General features: G+C 44.5%; 1 protein-coding gene and 2 long non-coding RNA genes across 5 annotated transcripts in view; 1 reads left to right on the forward strand and 2 right to left on the reverse strand.

The window, feature by feature from the left end:
* Nucleotides 1-2,273, reverse strand: part of LOC116084680 — a 48,623-nt gene extending 46,350 nt beyond the window's left edge. Inside the window, exon 1 of the long non-coding RNA XR_004116216.1 lies at nt 2,201-2,273. This is a non-coding gene — a long non-coding RNA (uncharacterized LOC116084680). The remainder of the gene's footprint in view (nt 1-2,200) is intronic.
* A 1,245-nt stretch (nt 2,274-3,518) lies between these two features.
* On the forward strand, nt 3,519-24,399 carry LOC116084440. 2 transcript variants are annotated; one of them, XR_004116111.1, is made up of 4 exons: nt 3,519-4,526; nt 9,190-9,306; nt 24,030-24,095; nt 24,239-24,399. It is a non-coding gene; the product is annotated as an uncharacterized LOC116084440 (long non-coding RNA). The 2 variants fall into 2 exon arrangements; XR_004116112.1 differs by lacking the exons at nt 9,190-9,306; nt 24,030-24,095; nt 24,239-24,399 and adding an exon at nt 5,864-5,945.
* Tnfsf11 (TNF superfamily member 11) overlaps nt 7,884-24,544 on the reverse strand; it is a 32,586-nt gene continuing 15,925 nt past the window's right edge. The window contains exons 3-5 of one of the 2 annotated variants that reach the window (XM_031361436.1): nt 14,822-14,867; nt 14,644-14,742; nt 7,884-9,419 (exon numbers count right to left, since the gene is read on the reverse strand). In XM_031361436.1, coding sequence (XP_031217296.1) covers nt 8,998-9,419; nt 14,644-14,742; nt 14,822-14,867 — 567 coding nt within the window. In that variant the 3' untranslated portion in view covers nt 7,884-8,997. The remainder of the gene's footprint in view (nt 9,420-14,643; nt 14,743-14,821; nt 14,868-24,544) is intronic. The other variant, XM_031361437.1, reaches the window with a different exon arrangement.

Genomic DNA, 24,544 nt, shown 5'->3' on the forward strand with positions numbered 1-24,544 from the left:
TTAACAAATTCAGATAAATTGAAATCATGTAACTTTTATCATCATAATGCAATAAAAGTTTAAAAAAAAAAACAATGACTATAAACATTAACAAGACACAGTGACCTTGGACCCTGGGAGCATACACAGCCTGCGCCAACAACCAGGGAGTATGCAGGAGCTGGACCTAGGCCCCCTACACATTTGTAGCAAATGTGTAGCTTGGTCTTCAGTCTCTGATTCTTTCCACTGGCTCCTCTTCCCCTATCTGGACTGCCTGGTTGGACCTCAGTGGAAGAAGATGTGCCTAGTCACAGGATGGGGTGGTACCCAAGAGTGGCTCCCTGAGAAAGGGAGGGGCAGTGGAGGAAGGGATATGTAAAGGTAAGAATGAGAAGAGAGGCGGGAGTGGGGCTGGGTTCAAGATGTAAAGTGAATATGAATGAATGAATGAATAAATAAATAAATAAGATACAGTGAGTTCCCAGGCTTTCATTGCACAGGCACACGAGAGGATGTTGCTGAAGCAGACCCGTGAGAGGGTGTGTGGTGTTTGCAACGAACATAAACGGAATCCTAGAAACATGAGGGGTCTCTCTTGCATTGCTATACTATGCAATGCTTCACTGGTCCCTGCTTGTTAGCCATGAAACTTTTTGCTGGTCTTCACTGATCTTCACTTAGTAGAAAGAAACATGCCAGACAGCTTCGTGTGGTATTCCGGCTGATTCTTGCCACTTCTGCTGACTCATGCAGATTTAGTGGAGCCTTGCAGTTTCTGCTGGATAGAGCTGCTGCTACTGATTTGTGTATCCTGACAACAAAGAATGGAATCGCCCCCAAAGATCTACTTCTAAATAGGTTCACATCCTCTTTTCCTATAAACCTTCTTTTTTCTCCTACCTCTACCTCTGGTCAGTGGGCTAGAAGGGAGGCTGAAGTGTTTAAGAACCCTAAATAAAATAGCTTTAGAGAAAAACCTAAGCCTACAGTGGTCCATTTTTAGATGTCCACTAGAGTGAGATACAAATTTGGACCACTGCTGAGGACTTGTTTTTTAATGTGTCTGGGAGAGTGTTTTCCATGGTGACTGAAGGAGGGTCCACTCTCACTATGGGGGACCATCCACACAGCTGAGAGCTGGACAGAACAAATGCAGAGCCAAAAGGAATTTTGGTCTCTCTATTTTGCAGCTGGGGTAACTGCTTCCTGCCCTGACATCAGAACCCTGGTCCTTAGAATGTAGCACTTCTATCTATGCCCTCCACCCCAATCCCTAGGCCTTGTGAGTTCTCTTGAATGGTGCTATCAGCATCCCAGGGTCCCCAGATTTAAAATGTGAGTGACCTTAGCCAAGATGCCTAACAGTGGGGACATAGAATGAAGTGGTCACCTACTGTAGCCAGGCCAGACCTGCAGTAGAGGGATAAGGACGCCAAGCCAAAACTTGTCCTGTCTAAAAGAAATGCAGGGACAAAGATGGAGCAGAGAATGGCCAACCAATAACCGGCCCAACTTGAGACCCATCCTATGGGCAAATGCTAATCCCTGACACTATTAATGATGCTCTGCTATGCTTACAGACAGGAGCCTAGCATAACTGTCTTCTGAGAGGTTCTCCCCAGCAACTTCAGATGCAGATACACACAGCCAAACATTGGACAGAGGTCAAGGGACTCTTATGGAAGATTTGGGGGAAGGATTGAAGGCTCTGAAGGGCACAAGAACCCCACTGGAAGACCATCAGAGTCAACTAACCTGGACCCCTGGGAGTTCTCAGAGATGGAGCCACCATTCAAAGAGCATACACAGGCTGGAACGAGACCCCTGGCACATATGCAGCAAACATGTAGCTCAGTCCCCATGTGGGTCCCCCAACAATTGGAGTAGAGGCTCTCCTTAAAGCTGTAGTCTAACTGGAATCCTAACCCAACAGGGCTGCCTTGTCTGGCCTCCGTGGGAGAGGATGTGCTGATCTGGCAGAGACAATGTACCAGGGTTGGGGGATACCCAGGAGGGAATGTACCCTCTCAGAGGAGTAGGGGAGGGGGCATAGAGGGAAGGACTCTGTGAGGTAAGGACCAGGAAAGGGGGCAGCGATTGGGATGTAAATAAATAAACAATAAATTTAAATTAAAACATTTTTTAAAAACTTTAAAGTGGAATTTCTCAGCCTTCCATACTGACATAAGGCAATTTCCCTAAATTAATCCCCACTTACATCTACCGCCAATCGATCAGAACGTCTCTCCATGCTTCTTTAGAGAATCCTGAGGAGTTTACTTCCTTCCTTCAGATTCTACTGATAGAACATCTGAATTCTCACAGTGCTGATGGGCCATAGGTTTACCTCTGTTCCAAGAGCAGTAGATGCCCTGTGGGCACCACGGTCTTCTAGGCTAGACTTCTTTTGACTGGCATCCCCTGGGTAGATATAGGAACTTGGGTACCACAAAATAATTTCTATTAGAAAAAGGCATCCTTTCTCCATAAGCTCTATGATATCATCCAGAAAGACACAGTTTAACTCTGAGCTTCTTGTACCCATCCATTACAAAGAGGCATACCTGATTAAATAGCCATGCCAAGGGGGATGCCATTTTTGAGCAGTTACATGCTAAGGAAACATTTCAATTCATTAATCTCCATCTCTGTCTTGCTTACTCCCTTGTTGATGGCAGAAAACAAGTTGTCAGGTAATCTTTGAAAAATTAAGTCTGAGCCTCTTAAACAGACACTTGAGGCACGCAGGACTGTGTTCTCCCTTCTTCAACAGCATCCTGCTTCTCGGTCTCTTTCTTAGAATCGGGAAGATGGAGGGGAGATGAGTCATAGGACAAAGTGGTGCAGTCAGCAGTGGTGACTGAGCCTGACTCCCATGGGTATTTTTTAGCCCTTAATCAGGAATGTAATCCAAGTCAAAGGCTGGCAACAGTACCAGACTGTTTACAGCTGGGAGAAGCAGCTTCTTCCAGCTTTAAAAGGTGGCTCCTTCACATTCCAGCCCTCCGGGGCTCTGCACAAGCCCCTGGGTTTTCCACTTCAAAAGCACACAGGCCCACCACTCAGAACCTAGATTGTTCCAAAAGCCGCCGTCTCTTTCCTCTGTTGAAAAGATGGTTTAATGCTCTTTACTGCTGACTTCAATAGCGGTGTAACAAGAGCGTGGCAACAAGAAGAAAACACCCATAATCCCACCTCTCCTGCACAGATACACACTGGTGTTGGTGGGGCTCCCCTGCGGCTTGCCTCCACATTTTTAGAAGTGTGCAGACATAGGAATGTGCATCGCTCTGTATTTTGCTTGTTATTTTCATAATCACAGTCTCTTCATGCCCAATAGTTCCCTCAAGCCAAGGCCCCAAAAGGGAGAAAAGGAGGGTGGCTGGCAACAGAGCAGCCGGGACTTTAGACATGATACTCGGGAGAGTCTACCAGGTGGAACAGCGACCCCCCACTGAAAGACGTGTCAATGGCCTATAAATTCTGGAACTCGTGAGTGTGGCTTTCCTTAGTCAAAGAACCAGTGCAGATGTGAGGCAATATGTGAAGATGAGGTCAGGGAGGACCCTAAATCTCATCCCCTGTGACTTTATTAAAAAAAAGAAAAAAGAAAAAAGAAAGGGTGAGGCTGGTAAGATGGCTCTGTAGGTAGAGGTACCCTGATGTGAAGCCCGAGGACCCAGCTGAAAAACAGCTACCGGAAGAAGTTGTCCTCTGACCCCTGTGCTCCCGCTGTGATATGCTGATGTCCACACACAAAATAAAATCAAGAGCGCAGATGGAGGACTGGAAAACAGAGAGGTACAGAGAAGTGTGAAGACAGGGCAGAGGCAGAATTTGGAACAGGGAAGGTGCTAGGAACTCTTTGAATCCTTGGAAACTAGAGAGGTGAAGAAGAACTGGCCCTCAGAATCTCCAGAAGGTTATGACGCCGCCAGCGCCTTTGTTTCAGCCTCCTAATCCAGAAGTAAAGCAAATGCATTTCTGCAGTTCTAAGCCAACAAGCTTGTTTTATGTTATAGCGGCCATTCCAATTCAGAGGTCAACATCATGGTTTCAAGGACAGGACTTCTTCGTGGAAGCTTTGAGAAGCCACGCTGCAAAGGGTCTTGTCTCTCTGCCTAGGGCTCACAGGCACGTGGCGCCCCCTGGTGTCTGGGTTGCCACTCAGCGTCTGGATGATTTCTGGTGATCTTGCCAGTCTTTCTCCTGAGCTACATGCTCTGAGCTAAACAGAGGCCGGTACTCACATCTGTGAATCCTGGGTTAACATAGAATCTCATCCTCAACACTGTTCTATCTCATCCCCATGGGCCAGATGCTCCTAATGACTTCTGTACTACCAACCGGGGCATGAACTCAGCCCAGGAAATCGTACTGCCCACATTCAAGGCGAGTCTAACTTCAACAAACCTAATCTAGATACTCTCTCATGGGCATGATCAGAGATTTGTTTCCATGGTAACCCCATCAAGTTGAGAAGCAATATCGCCATCGTCCAAGTGAATTTCTAAAAAAGAAGCTTCGTCTAAATTATGTTACAGGTGACTTGGAGTCCTCAATGTAGCATGACAGTTAATTTTATGAGGCAAATCCACTGAACTACTGTAGGACTCCCAGACAGACAGGAAAACACTATTTCTGGGTGTGTCTGTGAGGGTATTTCTGGAATTGTCTTCCCAGTGTGGGTGGGCAGCGTCTGATATACTGAAGGTCTGAGTAAAGCTAGAGGAGAGAAGCCCTTTCTGCTCTCTGCTTGATCTGGGGCACCCACCATCTGTGCTTGGATGCCAATGCTCCTGGTTCAGGCCATGTCTAATTAAAACAAAACAAAACCAAAAAGCTGGAATGCTGATTAAGATGCCATAGTACCAAGCCCCCAAGAGGGTTTCAAGTTACCAAAATAAAAATGGGGCTGGAGAGGTGACGTTGCAGTGAAGAGTGCACGCAGAGATATGAGTTTGTTTCTCGGCACCTGTGTCAAGCAGCTCCCAATGGCTGATAGCGATAGCTCCAGTTCCAGGGGATCAGAAGGCCTCCTTTAGCCCTAGAACATTCGTTTTTCTCTCTCTCATTCTCTCTCTCTTGTTCTCTCTCTCTCTCTCTCTCTCTCTCTCTCTCTCTCTCTCTCACACACACACACACACACACACACACACACACACACACTAAATCTTTAAAGTTAAAAAAGAACAAAAGAATTGCCATAAGCATTTATAAAGGATACTTGTTTATAGCTGTAGACAAAACACCAATGCAATTTTTTTTTTGTTCTTGTTTTTGCAAACGAATGACAAAAAGCCAGAGAACTGAAGAAAGCAACCACACTAAGTAAGAATTGCTTCACGTCATCTTTTGGATGCATGGGCCTGGTGTGGTTGTAAACATTGATTCAGGAAGACAGATAACTTGGGACTTGGCATGTTTTCCTTCCCCAGACTTGGCAGGTTAAGAGGGCTGACATGCAGCAGGTAAAATGAGCCGGCAGCTCAGGCACACTACATCCACTAGACGCAGGTTTCCTGACACTGTTTTGTCACGCCTCCCACTGATCCTGCTGTAGCAGGGCAGGGACACACTCTAGTCTCATCTCAAGGAGACCCAACAGCCTCCTTATTCCCTAAGGACCATGAGTTATGCTGGTCAGTTTTTATCAATTTGACACAGACTTAGACATATCTGGGAGGAGGAAACATCAACTGGGGGTTACCTCCATTAGATCCTCCCCTGGGTAAGTCTGTGGGATGTTTTCTGGATTAATGATTGATGCAGGAAGGTCCGGGTCACTGTGGGTAGAGCCACCCCTGGAATGGAGGTCCAGGGTGGTATAAGAAAGCATGCTAGCCAGTAAACAATGTTCCACTGCGGTCTCTGCCTCCAGATTCTGCCTCCGCTCCTGCTCTGACTTCCTTCTCTGATGGACTGCAATTAAAACATGTAAGCCGAATAAACCCTTTCCTCCCCAGCTGCTATTGTTGTGGTTTCTATCAAACAACAGAAAGCAAACTGGGACAGTGGGAGACATAGGAGTCTGGGCAGGCAGAGGATGAGAGGGTTAAGTCATAGAGAGCAGGGACAAAAAAGATATGCATGGGAAGGGAAAGCAGATGGAAGAGAAGAAAGCAGGGAAGCGCTGTGTGCTCCCGCCTGCATTTTAAACCCGTTTTAGAACATGCTGCTCAGATCTTGGCAAACTGAGGCATGAGTGGAAGAGAGGTGGTTTCCTGGCCTCTCGCTATGTCCCATTCTAAACATGGCACTAAGTCATTATTGCCCACCTCCCCCCCCACACACACACACATAACCTAACAACCTGGGATCTGCCGGTGCGTAGTGTTCATAAACCTCCACATCACACTGTGACAGAATCTCCACGTCTTCCACATCACATGACGCCATGTTGCTTTCACTGGCTGGATGGACGGCCTCTATGAATCACCTCAGGAGATCCTGACACTTTATTCCTGCATCTTTGGGAGAGTGCAGGTTGGTCATTCTTGATGGAGAGCTGATTTTGAGGGTCAGCTAGTCTGGATGGAGAAGCACGTAGATCAGGAAGGTACACTATGTCAGTGTGTACCTGAGAGGGCAGAGGGACAGAGCCACTTGCAGTACGGGCATGCTTTCTGTACCCTGACTGCCCCGCTATCTACTTCTCTGCTCCAACACCAACTCCCCAACATGATGGATTGAAACCTCTAAAATCTTGAGCTGGAATAAACAAACCTCTCTCCCCTTAAGGTGTTCACTTTAGGTTTTTATCACAACAGTTCAAAAATAACTAACACGCTACCACCCTCAAGTAAAAACTAATAGTGGATATTCGGTGTCCCCACTGTACTTTGGTTCTGCTTCCTGATGTCTCATTTTAGACTCTGAGACTCCCAAGGTTTGGACCAAGCAGGACATGCTTCCTGTCTATCGAAAGCAGACCCAGCACTAGAATGGGAGCCCGGGGCTGGCAGACCTGCCCTAGCAACCATGGTGCCCAGTACTGTGCTTAGCAACATCACTGATGCTCAACAAATCACTATGAAATGAGCAAGTGGAAAACTGAAGGAGCAGGCGATAAGCTGGGTAGCTAATGAGGCTGTGACAAGATTCTGTGTCTACAGAAGCTGCAGAAACTCGGCTGCTCCTAGAAATTCTCCCTTAGAACAAGCAGCAGCCGTCGGGAGACATAGCATCCAAGTCAGGTTTTGCAGTGTTCAGACTCAGATCTACTGCCAGATGTAAACAGTCCGTGTATGTGGCCAATACCATCAAGTCTCACTACCATAGCTCTGCTATTTAATATTTACAGAATTTCTTTTCTGTAACATCTGCTGTTCCTTCCTCCATTCTAGGCTGTCAACATCATCCTAAAATATTTATCTTCCAATGACAAGTATCTCAAATAATGGGCTTCCTGTGCCTTCCCAAGCTGACTGTTTTCTGGTCTCTGCCCTTCATGAGTAACCACTGTGGTTTAGACAGTTCATCCACACAGCTTTCCAAAAGGAAATGTGTCCAGGCCAAAGTGAGTCCCCCTTTACTACAGTATGGGAAAGAAAGCCCTAATTTCCCCCAGCTGAAAGCACCATATTTTTCTTATGATATGAACGAGAGCAAACTTTTCTTTTTTCATTTTCTTTTTCTTTTCCTTTTCTTTTCTTTTTTCTTTTTCTTGAGTGAAGAGCCTGTTTTCTCTCTGGCTACACCCTTGCATACAAATCCCCTGCAAATTATTTTTCAGATTCCAAGGTTCATTAATTTAATTGAATCTGTTCCTAGTTTTTAATTAAATCTGCACTTCTCCCAGTAACCTTTGGAGAAAGATAGAAGCCACATTATCATATTGGAAAGAACAGGATCGCAGAGCAAGACCCACACGAAAGCGAACAAGAACAAAAAGCACTAGGCAGGTTTCATACAAATTTATTTTTGTACCAAAATTAACATTCAGAGACAATGCTTTTATTGTACAGTATAATAAAATAACTTTCACTAAATTAAAAAGTGGATTGGTTTTTGGCTGATAAACTACAGTACTTTTCTATTTAAAAAAAAAAAAAGAAACAAAATTTACAGTTTGTAGCTCTTGTAGAAAAAGACACCTGTTCAATAATTACATAAATACTCCTGACAGATTTCAGTAGCCTATTATGTATCCTTTTTGGCTATGTCAGCTCCTAAAGTCAATTAGCTTCTAAATTTGAAAGGCACCTGGTGACCAACATCCTACTTATTATTCAAGGTATTCATATTAATTTTTTTTGCTTGCATAGGCTTGACAAGTCTGAAAACTCTATTAAGTTAAAAAGAATAGAGAAACAAACTACGTGTGGTCACCAGAAACAGTATCCTTCCCCCTTAGCTACAAGTGCCCTCAGGAGAATTACAAAGTGCACCAGTTAAATACATCTGTACATTTAAAACATTAAATATGTCAACAGTGAGACATTTTTAAATATTTTCAATCAAATACTATAGCACAAATATAATTTACAATACTTTGCACAGAAAACATTACACCTGAAATATAACTTTAGATATTATATAAAAATACATATATTTTCTCTCCTCATTAGAAAAAAGAACTTACTTGCAGGTTCCAGCACAACGTAACAATTCAAAAGAACTTAACCCTTCCAACTATCATTTCTCTGCAATGAAACGGCGCCCTCTTAATTTCGAGGTTCTCGGTGGCACGTGTCCAGGAGTTAGGCCCAGAGACTATGACCCCCTTCCATAGCTCACGTGCAGTTTCATAAGCATCGGTATACTTTCCCCAAACTGGTTTAATTCTAGGAATTCATTACAAAATTGTAAAACCGCTGTGTCATCACCATGAGTCTACATCCCCTATGGACTTTACATTTACATGACTTGTACAAGGTCAAGAGAGAGGACCGTGAGTTTTGTACAGCATGGGCCATGCCCCTTAGTAGTCTTACACATGTCTATACATCATCCATGTTTTAAGAAGTTTCCAGACATCTAGGATATCCATGCTAGTGCTCCACAAAATGAGTCTCAGTCTATGTCTTGAACTTTGAAAGCCCCAAAGTACGTCGCATCTTGATCCGGATCCAGCAGGGAAGGGTTGGACACCTGAATGCTAATTTCTTCACCAGCTCGGAGCTTGAAAAATCCCCCAACATTTATGGAATAAAAGTGGAATTCGGAATTTCCTGACCAGTTTTTCGTGCTCCCTCCTTTCATCAGGTTATGAGAACTTGGGATTTTGATGCTGGTTTTAACGACATACACCATCAGCTGAAGATAGTCTGCAGGGACGTTTCCTGATGTTTCGTGATGCCGAAAACAAATGTTGGCATAGAGGTAATAGAAGCCATCTTGGTTAACCCTTAGTTTTCCGTTGCTTAACGTCATGTTAGAGATCTTGGCCCAGCCTCGATCATGGTACCAAGAGGACAGAGTGACTTTATGGGAACCTAGAGAGAAAAAAAGGCACAGGATTCAGAAACCAGTTCTTGGATGAGAGAACTTCCTCATTATTTCCATAGGCTGATGGGGTGGCGTCATACACTAACATGACAGTCCTTATTCCAACACAGTAACTTACCTTGATACTCATTTTCTATATGCACCTGGGCACGCTCAGAAGTACTTAGTGCTTTCTGTCAGGCACTGTAAAGGCACAGACCCAAAATTCCTCTATTCCCGCCCTTAAGGAAGCTATAGGATACAAGTGATGAAGCAACGTGGTCCAGAGAAGAAGCAAAGGCTGGAGAAAGCACAGAGAATTGCTATGAGGATGGGAGAGAGAGGGAGAGAGCAAATTATTTCCACAGAAAAGGATCAAAGCTCCCTCCACGTAGGCGCTACCAAGCATAAACAGGAGACTGAGCCCCATGGACAGGAGCAGTTCACCCCAAGTTGAAAAATGGTAATTAGCAGAGTCAGTTCAGCTGGGAAAGAAGCCACCTTGCACAGGAAGAGAATTTCCATCCTTCATATAGCATAACTTTTATTTAGTTTGTGGAGAGGGGTGTGTAAAGGGCTAAGTGAATCTGGGTCACAGAAGCTCTGCGGAGGTCAGCCTCCATCTGTGTCACTATCCAGTGTCCCCACACTATCTAGTAGCCTGGGTTACACAACTTGGTGGCTCTCCCAGAGACACTCCAAGCTTCCTAGCTTACCCCAGATCTTCACCTTCATGCAATTGCATTCACACATTGTAAAGTCACTCCCAAGTTCCAAGTTCTCTTACGACCCCTTCTGGTCCACAATATGAAATGGCGAGGAACTGCCATGCTAGCTACAGCTTTTGGAGAAGTCGAAGTTCTACAGAACATTCTAAATCAGCTGTGTGCCCAATGGTTTTCATAGCCCACTTCCTTGATGTGTATTACTGGGTCTTTAAAAATTGGTGATGCCTCTATAATAAATCAAACTATTCCATATGTATATTAATGCAGACATTTATTATTCTACTGGCAAAAGTGATAACTGATAGGGTGAGAGTTTACAGAACTATGGGAAAGCCCAAAACCACATCTTTTCTTCAGGGATTTTATTAAGAGTTACAGCAAACTAACATTGCCATCTTTATGACATCAGCAAGGTAAAAGACAGCCAGGTCTCAGACTATGGGAGCGGGGGATAATTTGTTTCTGCAGCATAAAAAGAAATGTTGGGTGCCATGCTGTCTTCAACTTGTTAGTCTTGAGATGGTAAGTGACAGAAGTCAGTCAGGGAGACCATGAGAAGACAAGGACTACAAGTTCTTGCTCATGTATGGAAACTAGGAGATACTCACACCCCAACCATACAAACAGAAGGGGGCAGTATTTATGATTGAGTGTGATGAAAAGTAAATAGGATCAAAATACATGCTATACTTGAACAAACATGGCATTATGAAACCTATTGCTTTATACTATATACATAAATAATTTCATAAAAAGAGAAAAAAAAATAAAGGAAAGAAATAAGCCCAGAGACTGTCATGGAAGCCACCACCCCATCAACTAGATTCCAAGTCATGAAAGTTGACAACTCTCTGGTTGTGGTGGATCCAAGGAGATCCTTGTATTAACAGAAGCAGCAGCAACAACAGCAACAGCAATAATACTACCACCTACACTATGGTTTATGGGAAGGAATACTACCTTCCCACCATGGCCTGGTCCCGGGAAGACTTCAACACCTGTATCATTCTCTAGAGAGTCAGAGCATGAATAAGAGAATGGTCTATGGTCTCTTGGATCTGATGATTTGAGGATCTCCAAGTCAAGCTACAGCAGAAACTGAACAGGTAGCAGAAAAACTGGGAAGGGGAGATGAGGCAGTAGTCAATCATCATTAAATGACCAAAAAAACAATAGTTCCAGTTTCCAAAGAGGGCAGGCATGTTCTCAGACTTTACAGCGGGGCTGCTACAGTCACCAGTCACCAGGCACTGAACAGCAATTGTCCTCCTTTTCCGTTGAAAGTCTTTTCCTAGCTCTCCCTGGAGTCAAATGTTCCAAATATAGATATCACCCTAGAGTCCCAAGTGAATCAACATGAGACTATACAAGCTTACTCACTACAAGCTTGTCATAAGCGCTGACATTATAACTCCTCCAACCTGGTAGATAGCCACTTAACCCATGGGCAAATCTCACGAAATTAAAGATGTTCCCATCTCATGTTATCCCACACTGCCCAGCTTCTTTCTGCACTGTATTCCATTCAATTGCTATTTATATGTCTCTTTATAGAGACAAGTTAAATTACTAATGTGAAGTGTCTTCTTTCTATGGGATTAGCCAACTCATGTTGGAGTGAGCCGGCCAAGGAAGGCAACAAAGTAATACACAATTGTGGTGAAGAAAGACAAGAACCCTGGTCGAGTGCCACTCCCAATCCAATGGAAGCTACTAAAATATGCCTCTCTGCTTTTCTCCATACCTGTTCTCAAGCCTTAATTCATCCTGGAGATCTGACAGGAAGACACCTAACCTGGAGCTTTCTCTGGACACCCACTCTGCCCATAATGCAGAAGAACTCGCTTCATCCATAATGAAGACTTTCCCCCAAGTAATGGACCCTCAGGATGCTCACAGCTGACAGTAAGGAAAGTGAACATACAAAATGTGGCCCGTCTGTTGCTGTGTGCTGTCAAGAACAGGGTTGACATCAGTGACAAGGAGCTGCCCAACCAAAGCTGAAGAGACTCCTGATGCTCAGCCGAGCTGAGCTTGATCAGAAGACAGACAAGCTGGAACACTAGGATGCTTTGGGTCCAAAATGGGTGGAAAAGATGGAGCATGCTGGTGAGAGAAACTCGACTGGGCATTGGGGAGTTCACGAAGCCCACAGAAGAAAGGCTGGAAAGCTAGGCAGCGTGAATAAAAGGACTCACCAAAGATAACAGTCAGTGGAAAGATGAGAACATGGAAGGGCGGAGGGCTGCCCTGCCTGCCAGGATCTCTATTGCTAATGAGGCATGCTGAGGGCCTCTTCGCCCAGTCTGGCTGACCTCCCCAGCTCTCTGCTGGGCTCCCAGCTGCTCGAGGTTGGAAAGGGACCTCAGCAAACATTTAGCCTGCAACAGCTTCCTAAGGAAAATTATGTATTCTGACCCTATCCCCAAGTGCTTCCTAGTGCATTTTACTCTAAAACTTTGAAACCGCATAAGGTAAAAGTCCACGTACGACGGGTTCTGTCTCCAAAATAAAAATATCAAGTCCAAGCCAGCTTCCTCTGAATCATTCAGTACTGGCCAGCATTGAGAGAACAAGGGGTTAGAGGTGCTGTTGGCCCAACCAGAACAACTCACTCTATTTTCTTAAACAGAAGCATAGAGTGGCTCTTTTCCCTGCATTCTCAACCAAATAGCTGTCGGAATAGAACCAGGAGTTTTGCCTGGATTTTGGCACTGATTAGATTCTAGGTGCCTGCAGAGGGAGCTTTATAACTAAAACATACTTGCCGTTGCCAAGCCGACTTTGGCACAGGCTCTCAGGCAATATTTATCCTATGCCATTTAAAGTGAACTGAAAAGATAAATGCAGGGTACAGTCATAGCACACGCAGCCCGCACACTGGTATTAATTTGATTGCCTTTGTGAGCATGCAAACTAGTTTTCCCACTCAGAGGAAATTAGTGTGGCTCCACCACCAGGCACACCCAGACAGACCCTGTTTATGGAACTGACTATGTGTAAGATCAGAACAGGCAGCCTGGAGATTCTCCTGACAACTCAAGAGGTCATTTCTCACCTTCTGTACCTTCTATCAGAACAACAACAAAAAAAAATCTCTATGGTCTATGCTATAGTAATGGCAAAACAATTTATTAAAAGATAGATTTTTATTATTTAAAAGACTCAAAAAGTTTAAACTTAAAAAAAAGGAGAAAATTCTGCCTTAAGCCATTTATGAAACAAAGTAGAATTTACATAATGACTTAGTTAAGTTCAAATAGTAATTTTTTTTTTCTGAGAGAGAGGGTTTCTCTGTATAACCTTGGCTGTCCTAGAACTCACTCTGTAGATCAGGCTGGCCTTGAACTCAGAAATCCGCCTGCCTCTGCTTCTCAAGTGCTGGGATTAAAGGTGTGCGCCACCACTGCCCAGCTCAAATAATACTTTTAAATCACATCTAGTGAATGTAATATGGCCGCTCCTCACCCCAAAACACAGTCTGTATAGCCGTCCTACAAGGTGGACAGTGCTTCCATGGTTATTACAGCTGAGGCACAGACTGGTACTTCATACAAGGTCACAGGCCCAAGCACACATTAGAGCCCTGTCACTGGATTCCAAACTATTCTACCGCATGCAAAAATAATGTGACCCTTCTGACAAAGCCAACCTAGCACAAGTACCCTGTAGCCTGCTTCTAGGATCATGCGCAGCACCGATCTGCCAATTAAATAGAGACGAATGTCGGCTTCTCCTCCTGTTACCACAGGGACCTCAAGCAAGGGACAAACTGTGTGCAGCACTGCAGTAGTGTCTGAACAATCTGAATGCGACCTGCTCCCTTGCAGTGAGGGTGAGAGGTAATGAACACACAGCGGAATCCCTCAGCCACTGGAGGTGTGTGGCATGCAGGCCGCCGCATTGCTGATGCTGATGCTCAGGTACCCCTCTCTCATGATGCTCCCTGGAGTCCTTGTCATCTTCACCTAGCTCATGGTGAGCAGCCAGTGGGGCTTTGTGATGACTAGCTAGCACACTGAGGTAGCTAAGGGTCCTCATCTTCAAAAGTAACCAGGCCTCTGGTCTAATAAACTAAATATTTGCCAGAGAGTGGGAAGGTAAGCGGAGGAAAAGGGGACAGGATGTCTCAGCTTCCAGAGGACCGCCGTCACCTGCTAGCCCCCACACAGCCTTCCTCGATGGGAAAATCTCTGGCTTCCGGACTGCAGTCATCCACCAAGGAAGTAGGCAGTGGGGAATCCGTTTGATATTAAACTAGCCTACTTCAGAGTGAAACCAGATGGGCACTGTGAACAATTATATGTGTTCCCAACTGGCAGGTGCTTAAACACCCACTTCTGTCCCTGAGAATGAATACAGAGATGATGTGACAAGATTGGCAAGGTAGGGCTCAACTGAAGGGTTTGCCTCCTCCTCTCGGTGTAGAAGGTTTGAGTACATCCATGGGCCGATGAATGGAAAATTGAAAACTGTTCTCAGGCTGAGGGTAAATATACCTTACCCGATGGTATGTTCGCAGCATTGATGGTGAGGTGTGCAAATGGCTGAGCCTCAGGCTTGCCCCGCTGGGCCACATCGAACCATGAACCTTCCATCATAGCTGGGGATGACAGAAGCAGGTAAGCTTAAAGACTACCACCCGTGTAGGACTTCAAACATTCATTCAAACTCATAATTACCTGGAACTCCTGAGAAGCGCTGTGGCCCCACAATATGTTGTAATTCCTGAAATAAAGGAGAATTGTATTCATAAACTCATTCTTTCTGTAAACCAGTGGAAAAAAAAAAAACCCATGTACCAGATGCAAAATCAGTTAAGATGCTTTAAAATGAAGCCAGAAGCTCAGAGGAAGCAAAACTCCTGGATCTCACATTCCTAAGCATCCAAGCTCCCCAAATACTTAAAAAGTCCAACACACACACACACACACCCCACCACCACCACCACCACCACCACCACCACTACCACCGACAACAACCAAATCCTTTGAGGCAATAAAAAGAAACAAAGTTAAATTGTAAGACAAGACAACTGAGCATAATTACTATGTAACAAGTACACAAATGGAAATGAAGTGTATATACAATGTATTATTCTCTTCAGTCTTCAGTGGGCCTCTTTCTATGGAACTCAGTAGTGAATTCCTATTAGAATGCAGAGGCTCAGCCCACAAGTAAGAGAATGATACCTGGCTCCTAGTAGTTAATTTTGTTTTTTAAAGTCAGTGTGTTTAAACTACTATATGAAGGTCTGAAAGCTTTTAGAATGCCAACAATGAACTTAAAACACTGCTGGAAACAAGGCTAGATGCATAGCTCAGGCAAAGATTGAGTATAAGTAGATAGGTATCGGTGACTATATGTTTAACCTGCGCTCTCAGAATGAAGCCTCTACCAAGTGACCGTGTGCCCACCCAATTCAGACGTTAGCTAACATAAAGTGCCCCATAAGACAGAGCCAGTTGAAGCTCTAGCTTTGCTTTGGTTCAAATCATGGCTTCCAGAGCAGACCAGCCAGGATGATTAAATGAGGTAATATAGGTGAACAACCAGCTGAGGGCCCAGTAAACCCAGATACCTTGAGCTACCAACACAAGACGGGGTCCCGGTTCCCACTTAATAGGGAACCACTATCACTATCACTACCCCATGAGGTCTAAAGAATAGACCCTGTAACAAGAGTTTTCCCTATGTAGACAGAAAGGCTTTCAGCCTTATAGGGGGACCAATAAATGGGTAGATAAAATGACACGAATTCAATTCTTGTTAATGAGAGATAACATTTTATTCTTCTTTATTATTCTCTCCGCCTTCAGATACCCCTAAAGGAGATGAGAATCTATTCTGGTTTTCATAACTCTTAGAGATGCCATAGAAGTCACATAAGGTCAGCCTCTGCCCTGGCCTACACCTGGGTCCCTAGACAGCTTCAAGCCCACTGTAGGAATTTTAAGCAGATGGTGGCCCCCTGCATTGTTTTATTTATGTATGTATGTGTATGTATATATATGGTTTATTTTATAACTATATATTCTTATGTGTTTACACACATCAAGTGCATCATTTTACATTGCATATAATTTTAAACATTTATATGTACTGTTTCCTATATCTTTCATATATATCTACACATAGATAACACATATATGTACTGTATATTTACCTGATTAGAATAGCCATGTTGGAGACAGGGTTGTTTTTGAGACTTAAAGCTACCGTCTCGCTTCCCTGCTCCACTGTCGGAGAAAAGCATGGTACATTTCTACAAATTTGTTCCTTGATTTTCTACGCACTTGGCCTCACATAGAAAAAAAAAATCAAGAAAAATGTCATTGTGGCCAGTGCAGTGACGCTCAAAACAGAGAGAGGGCAGTACATGCTGACCTGCAGGAGGGCAGTCAGGTGCCAACTGCAGTATCAGATAGTCTGAGATCCAGGAGGCCCGGCCTGGGGTCTCTGACTTGAATTTCTAATACACTCGTAGCTGCTGCTGTAGTCTCTGTTGAGATCCACAAATCCCCTTTGCAAGGATTTCTACATGGGCAAATGAGGAAATTATCTTAAGGCTTGAGACCCAGACCAAAGCAGCAGGCTGAAGCCCCTGATTAATGGGCAGGGGCGTTTTTTCTCCCTCTCCACTGGGAATGCACTTTCCTTGCCCATTTAATCAGTGGCTTCTAGGTCAGAGCTGCCACAGACCCATTTAGTTACAAGAAAATTCAATAAATAGCACCTCTCAGAAGCACTTTCAATGCCTGCTGTCAGGGGAAGAAAGGGTTCGTGTCCCAGGATGAATTAGAGTGCTCGTTAGAGACCCAGGAGGTAATGCTTTTGTGTTATTTCTCTAGAGTACCCAAGAACTGCAATTCTTCTCAGACATTCAGAAAGGAAGTTTCAGTTCCAAAAAAAGGGATCTTATGATGAATCTGTAACCTCAGGTCACACACACACAATACTTTAACATGGATATCTCTGCACCCCAATCTTTTGAGCTCCAAAGTGATTGCTATTTATAGGCAATCATAAACATAGCACTCCACTAAGTCTATAATTTTAAATTGCCTTTGGTTTTGAGATGAATAAAAAGTAATCTTAGCTGAAGGATAGCTCAGTTGGCATAGTACAACTCAGATGATCTAGTTAGATCCTGAGAATCAGTGAGGGTTTGTTTGTTTGATTTATTTAAAAAAAAAAAAAAGAACCAAGAATACTAGACATTGGTACACCCTCATAATCCTCACACTCAGTAGGTAACCCCAGCTCTCAGTGGGTAACCTCAGCTCTCAGTGGGTAACTTCAGCACTCAGTGGGTAACCCCACCACTCAGTGGATAGCCCTACTACTTAGTGGGTAACCCCAGTATTCAGTGGGTCATCCCATCTCTCAGTAGGTAACCCCAGCACTCAGTAAGTCATCTCAACACTCAGTGGGTCATCCCAGCGCACAGTAGGTAACCTTAGCACTTAGTAGGTAGCTCCAGCACTCAGTCCATAACCCCAGCACTCAGTAGGGCATCTCAGCACTCAATGTGATACCTCAGCACTCACAAGCTCATCTTTTAGAACTCTCTGGACAGCCAGCCTAGGCTAATCACCATTCTTTGAGCCAATGGGAGACCCTGCCCTAATAAACCAATATGGGTGGCTTCTAAAGAAGAATTACCCCAAAGTGACTTCTGGCTTCCACACACATGTGCACATGCACCGATACACAAATGTGCCCTCTCACATGCACTTTCACACACACACACACACACACACACACACACACACACACACACACTTCTTGTAAGTAGAGCTCGATGTATCCAAGTGGGGGACACAGCTACAATTTGGAGGAAACTTTGGGGTTGCCCTGGTCCAATTCACAGCCACTGGTCTCAAATCGCCTTGATATTTTCCAAAGATGCTGCAAGGTGGATTCTGAGAAACAGAATTGCTGAATGAGAGTTTCCATGAGTCCTTGTTTGGAAGCACCTGTGTCCACTCTAAGGCATAATCTCCCAGTTACGTTTCTATCCCACAGGTTGAAACACAGTAACTCCTTATGTTTTCAGCCAGCCAAGTTTTCCTTTGTGGTATCATTTGGAATTATATGAGAAACATATAATAAACATCCCAGAAGCCTGGACAGTTTGTAGAGTGTGGAACTGAACAAAGAACCCTCCTCCCTCCTTCAGCCCTCCCTTGCCTAGGGCACACTATCAAGTTTTGTTCTAAAGAACCTAATTTTCTATCTGACTTCCCTATCTTAGATCAACAATCTATTTTCCCAGAACATAGCTACCTGCGACACACACACACACACACACACACACACACACACACACCCCTACCTTGATTTGTATAAACTACCCAGGACAACAAGAATCTTTTTTTTTTATTATTGGATATTTTCTTTATTTTCAAGAATCTTTAACCTTATGAGCATAAATAAGAAACACCACGAATGAATGAACTTATTTACGGTCAAACTGTAACAAGTAGTCTTTTCAAAAAGCTGTATTCATTTTTAGATAAGCATAACTTAGGCCTACACTATAATAGTGTCCTTTAGCAGAACAAGGAAAGGGAACAAAACAGAAGGAAAAGAGAAAAGTGAATAAAGTAGGCACCCCCGAAAAAAATTGCAGCCAAGTATAAAAGAAATGTTCGGACACAGTGCCACCTAGTGGACATCGCCCCAAATTGACGCCTCCTGGACTGCCACAGGTTTTCCAATTGCAAATGGGGAAGTTTCAATACTGTGTGCTCTATCTGTCAAAATAGATTACATTAATTTTTCATCTTTGCTGTCACAGTACATCTGAAGAGACATGAAAACAACTGATTTGATTTTTTTTTTAAATAATTTCAACTGTAGTTTAACTCATAGGAAAAAAACTCTGGGATTTCACAATCTCTCATCCAGGGAACACTGAACACAAAGGATCAATTGTGGAACTGTGGTCTTGACTATGGCCTTTCTGCGACTTTTCTTAAACAGGACATCCAAAAAGTATGGTTCCCAGGAGCGTGACAGGGAAAGCGTCTAGTCTACTAGGACCCAGCTCCCTTCGGACCGTGCATGGCCTTTTAAATGATTTAGGAGTTGTTTTTTTTTTTTTTTTTTTTTTTTTTTGCCAAACCCAGGAAATAGCTGCTCATCTTGAGAAGCTGGGCCCATGTATGGGAGGACACACTGGTGAATAAATGCAAACTCTGAGTCGCACTTTAAAGTCCAATTTCTAAGCCGCCTTTACAAACTGCCAAATAACTGCTAGGGACAAGACCCCGAGTATATAAGATTAAATTGGTCTTATGTTTGTTTGATTGCAATATGGATACCATCTCTCTAAATAATAAAAATATATGTCCCAGGTGCCTAGGTTCTGTGTAAAAGGTCAAGGTATTGGAGTCTGGGTTTATCAGTATGAAATCCCACTTGGGCCATGATATGAATCACGTGATCCACTGGTACCTGTCAATCAAATCACAGGAGAAGCAATGTGTACAGCCAGATGCTCCCGACACTATCTGCACCAGCCAGTAGCAAGGGTCTCAGGTGGCTGCCTCCCTCTGCAATCCCACAGCAGCTGCAGGGACATCTGGCTGGTTGAACAAGGATTTAACACCCCGCTTGCCAGATATAATACAGGGTTCATACACTTGTTAACATATGTAATGCATTCATTTTAACATCTTAATGATACCCTTCATGTAATTCTTCTCCAACCTAGTTACAAGAATAGTGTATTCATCAGCCAGTTAGCACATGAATGCCACACTCCGGCTGTTTCTGAAATGAATAGCCCATTTCCCATTCCTGCGGGGAAGTCCTGCGGACTTCTACTGGATAAATGGCTCAGAGATCCCATCTCCTCCTCCCAGGCCACAGCCTTCAAGATGCCATCACTTAGTGACTTAGTCAGGGTTTCTATTCCTGCACAACATCATGACCAAGAAGCAAGTTGGGGAGGAAAGGGTTTATTTGGTTTACTTCCACATGGCTGTTCATCACCAAAGGAAGTCAGGACTGGAACTCAAGCAGGTCAGGAAGCAGGAGCTGATGCAGAGGCCATGGAGGGATGTTCCTTACTGGCTTGCTTCCCCTGGCTTGCTCGGCCTGCTCTCTTATAGAACCCAAGACTTCCAGCCCAGGGATGGCACCACCCACAAGGGGCAATGAGAAAATGCCCCACAGCTGGATCTCATGGAGGCACTTCCCCAACTGCAACTCCCTTCTCTGTGATGACTCCAGCCTGGGTCAAGGTGACACACACAACCAGCCAGTACACTTAGGATGGCAATTGCCTTTTCCCACCTCCTCTTTGTGCCACAAACCGTCATGGTGGCTGGAGAAAGTATCTTAAATGCAAGAGGAGCTTGTCCCTCCTCTTCTTGAAATCACTTGGTGACTTCAGGAACAAGTACAGTCCTAAGGTTTATAAGGCCCCTCATGACTGGGCCTCTGGTATAATGCAAGATGGATAGATAGATAGATAGATAGATAGATAGATAGATAGATAGATATAGATAGATAGATAGATAGATAGATAGATAGAGATAGATAGATAGATAGATAGATAGATAGATAGATAGATAGATAGATGTAGATATAGATATGATGGAAACATCTTCTATTATCCATAAACTTTTTTCAGCCAGGCCTATTTATGCCAATGAGATGACTCAAGGGGTAGGAGCTGGTTGCTAGAACAACCAAGTCCGCGATTAGGAGGCAGGAGCTTTGCAAGGCACGTCCCATGGTCCTTCCACATCTTAAGACTTAGAAACTGTGTCGGCCAAGGGGAAAACTGGAACACTTGCTATCTGAAGTCTTTGGGTGTAGAGAAAGCAGGAGCTGTTCACGGAGCTGACTGCCTGGGCTTCACAGCTCTTCCTCCCCTGTGGGCCACCTCCCCCATCAAGGATCCTGGCAGTACTACAGGTAGATAGATGCTGGCAGTACTGTGGGGAGGCCCTGTGGAGCTGCTTCTGGTGGTGCCAGGTGCCAGAACCTGGCTTCCCATTCACGGACACCTTTGAGACCTGCTGTTCCTTCTATTAAACCTGAGAATCTCAAGGAGAAAAGACCAAATCCACGATTATCCAATTAAAGCAAGCTGTAGTTTGGGATGCACTCTGAACTGGCCAGCCAGATGCCTCATCCGAAAAAATCGGGATTTGAGAGCAGCCCCTGCTGGCGTCTTGAAGTTCCTTATTTTTAGAAGAGATAGGGTGTTCACAGGGGTGAGAACTGGCTGTTATACATTGTTAGAAAGATAGAACGTGAGGGACAGAACAAGGGTGGGGTATACACCGTGTAAACAGGGTTGCAAGCGGTTTACATCAGATCTAAGAAACGGGTGCTTGGTTCCAGATCCTGGGTCAAGGGAGTGAGGTGCATATCTTACAGATCAAAGCAGACCTGGCCTCCAGGTTCTCCCAGCATCCTTCAGTCCCTAGCTGGCACACCATGCTCCCAACTGTGAACTTTCCAGCCCGTTCCTCTAGAGGCTCTTCCCTATATAATCCCGACATTTTGGCCTCCTCTCCCTCTCCTCTCTCCTTCTCTCTGTGATGCACACTTTCTCTCTTTAGCTCCCCCCTTCTCCTCTCTCCCTCTCTTCCAACAGAGACTTCTCTGGCCTCCTCCTTCTCAGGGGCCAGAAAATTCACCCAAGAGCAGCTTCCCAATAGACCTGCCTTTAATGTGATCTAATCTGACTTGAATTGGCTCGTTTCACCACCAGAGAAATAATGTATCAACTGAAACTTATTCTTAATTATAAACAGAAACTTTAATTTGCAAGGAGCTAACAGGGGACAAGCAGTAACTTATTTTTAACTGTCTGAAATGCAAACAGAACCCTTAACCTGCAAGGACTGTTGTTCCTGTTTTGGTTCCCCATTAACTTGTGAGGTGTATCATTCCTGTTTTGGTCTTGCACCTAGCTGGAATCCCCTAGTGGTTCCTGCAGTAGGTCATCTTTAGGCACAAGGCTTTTTTATCTCCACGAACTGAAAGAGCAACTACCACCTTGCTGTACAACTCCTGTCCAAGCAGGACTTAGAACCTTTATCTCAGCTCTCCCTGACTCTAAAGCTCACACTCAGAGACACAACTATGTGTCTTTAGGATGGCGAAGGTCCTTAGGGGGAGTCATTGAGTCCTCAAAGCTAAGAACTTTAGAGCCACCTCTGTCTGGGCAGGTACGTAATGGGAGATGCCCCTCACCCCCAGCTTCCTCAGGCAGAGCCTTCAGTCCTGGGAAAGCTCTCAGAATGGGCACAGCTCCTCACCATCCCCATGAGGGATGGAAGTCCAACAGCTCAGCAAGAAGAGGAGAGGGCAAAGGCAGAAGGGGTTTCTAACCCCACTGATCCTGAGGGTTGGACCTCCTCCTGCTCACTGCGCAACTGCCATGGAAGTCTTTGGAAGTCTTGGTAAATACCTTGGCTGTGATGGCCACCTGAGTACCATTTCTTCCAGGCGTGAGCGGAAGAGACGTTCTACAAGTGCTGATGTACTTTCTACACCAAGAGCCCAAGGAGCTACACATCCCTGTTTTCATAAAGAAGAGTGATGCTTTTCCTGGAAGGGCAATGGGTATTCTGGGAATAGAAAATTAGTTTTTATTGTTTAACCTTCATGGTTTAAATGAGGAAGCTTCTACTGTGGTTAAAGGTCTCCTTGGGCTTTGATTTAAAAAAAAAATGCCTTATGACAGCAGTGTTAGTCTTCGTAAAAGCCCAACTTTAAAGTGTCTTCTATTATGCTGCTCATTTTTTTAAAGGGGGGTATGGAGGGGCCTCAATGGAGGAGTGCGGTGTGCCTCTGCTTTGCTCTGCCCACAGCAACAAGAATGCCAGTCACACGCTAGCAGTGCTTTCTACATCTCTAAACCCCACCTCCTCAAAAAAAGATGGCTTTCACAGTCTCCCAGTCCTGTTCTTAATACCTTAGTAATAGGTGTCACAGGGCAGCAAAGATGTCAGACCAGCCGCTGAGGACACTGAAGAGGACACGGGAAAGATGCAAACCACCAGAGAAAAGCTACCAACAGGCTCAAGGCCACAGAGAGAAAGCTGCTCTCTGGAAACAGAATCTACTTGAGACCCACAACCCTAACAAATCTTATGAGTGTACAACATGGCTTGCTTCTGATAAGTGACTAGCCACATGTGCTGACTAGTTTTATGTCATCTGAGAGATGGGAACCTCAATTGAGAAAATGCCTCCATAAGATCGAGCTACAGGCAAACCTGTAGAGCATTTTCTTAATTAGTGATCAATGGGGGAAGGGCCAGCCCACTGTGCGTGGTGCCATTCCTGGGCTGGTGGTCTTGGTTTCTAGAGAAGGCAGGCAAGCCATAGGGAGTAAGCCAGCATAGCAGGTAAGAAGTACTCTGCAGTGTTCTCTGTATCAGTTCCTGCCTCCAGGTTCTAGCCATTTCTGACTTCCTGCCCTGACTCTCTTAGATGATGAACTCTGATATGTAAGCCAAATAAACCCTTTCCTCCCTAGCTTGCTTTTGATCATGACAAAACACAACGTGGCATATAATTCAGGCATATAATTCCCTCATTAACTTTGGGCTTTAAATTGTGTTACTACATGCCTGCCACTGGGGGCATAAATGAAAGTCACAGATCCTTGAAAAGCTCACCTATGGTGAGCCAGGCCCAATTCGGGTGCATATAGCTGGTGTATAGATAACAAACTCCATGTGGATCTGAGACGGCCTCTTGATGACATAAGTAGGTGGGCGAGCATTAGTGGGAGCCTGTTTTGAGAAATGCCTACACTTCATTTTGAGAGACAATTAGAAAAACTAGGCAAAATGGGCGGGAAGTAATAAAAGAGCACACACAAGAACTCTAATCCATCTATTCATCCATCAGGTAGAGTCCTGCTTGAACGTTTTGTGAGGAGGCAGAACCCACAGCAGGACGGTCAGGGAAGAGTCGGTGAGTAAGAGTGTAACACCACCCTCAGGCTCCTAGCTTGATGATGTTGGTGATGTAATGATGAAGCAATGGGCATTAGGAAAGGAGTTCATGGTCTGCAAGAGTTTGACCCTTAGCATTTTAAATTGGTGTTTTTACTACAGCTATTTCTAGGGTCACCACTTGGTATTCTCAAAAGGCCAAGACCAAGGACCGGAGTAGCATCATAATGACCTGGATGTTTCCTAGACTGGGCCTCCTCTAGACCCTGAACTTCAAGCTCAACAGATCATCAGATATCAGATCATCTCTGATAAAGATAATTCTCTCCAGCTTCTAATTCTACCTGTTCCACCAACCAACTCCATTCTCTTTATCATATATAATTTATTAAACAAAAAAGGCTGTTCTGATTCATTCCTCGGTGCAGCAAAATTGTCAACTCTCAGCTTAGCTACGATGGAGGTAAA

Source organism: Mastomys coucha, unplaced genomic scaffold (genome assembly GCF_008632895.1).
Source record: "Mastomys coucha isolate ucsf_1 unplaced genomic scaffold, UCSF_Mcou_1 pScaffold9, whole genome shotgun sequence".
NCBI classification, from domain to species: Eukaryota; Metazoa; Chordata; class Mammalia; order Rodentia; family Muridae; genus Mastomys; species Mastomys coucha.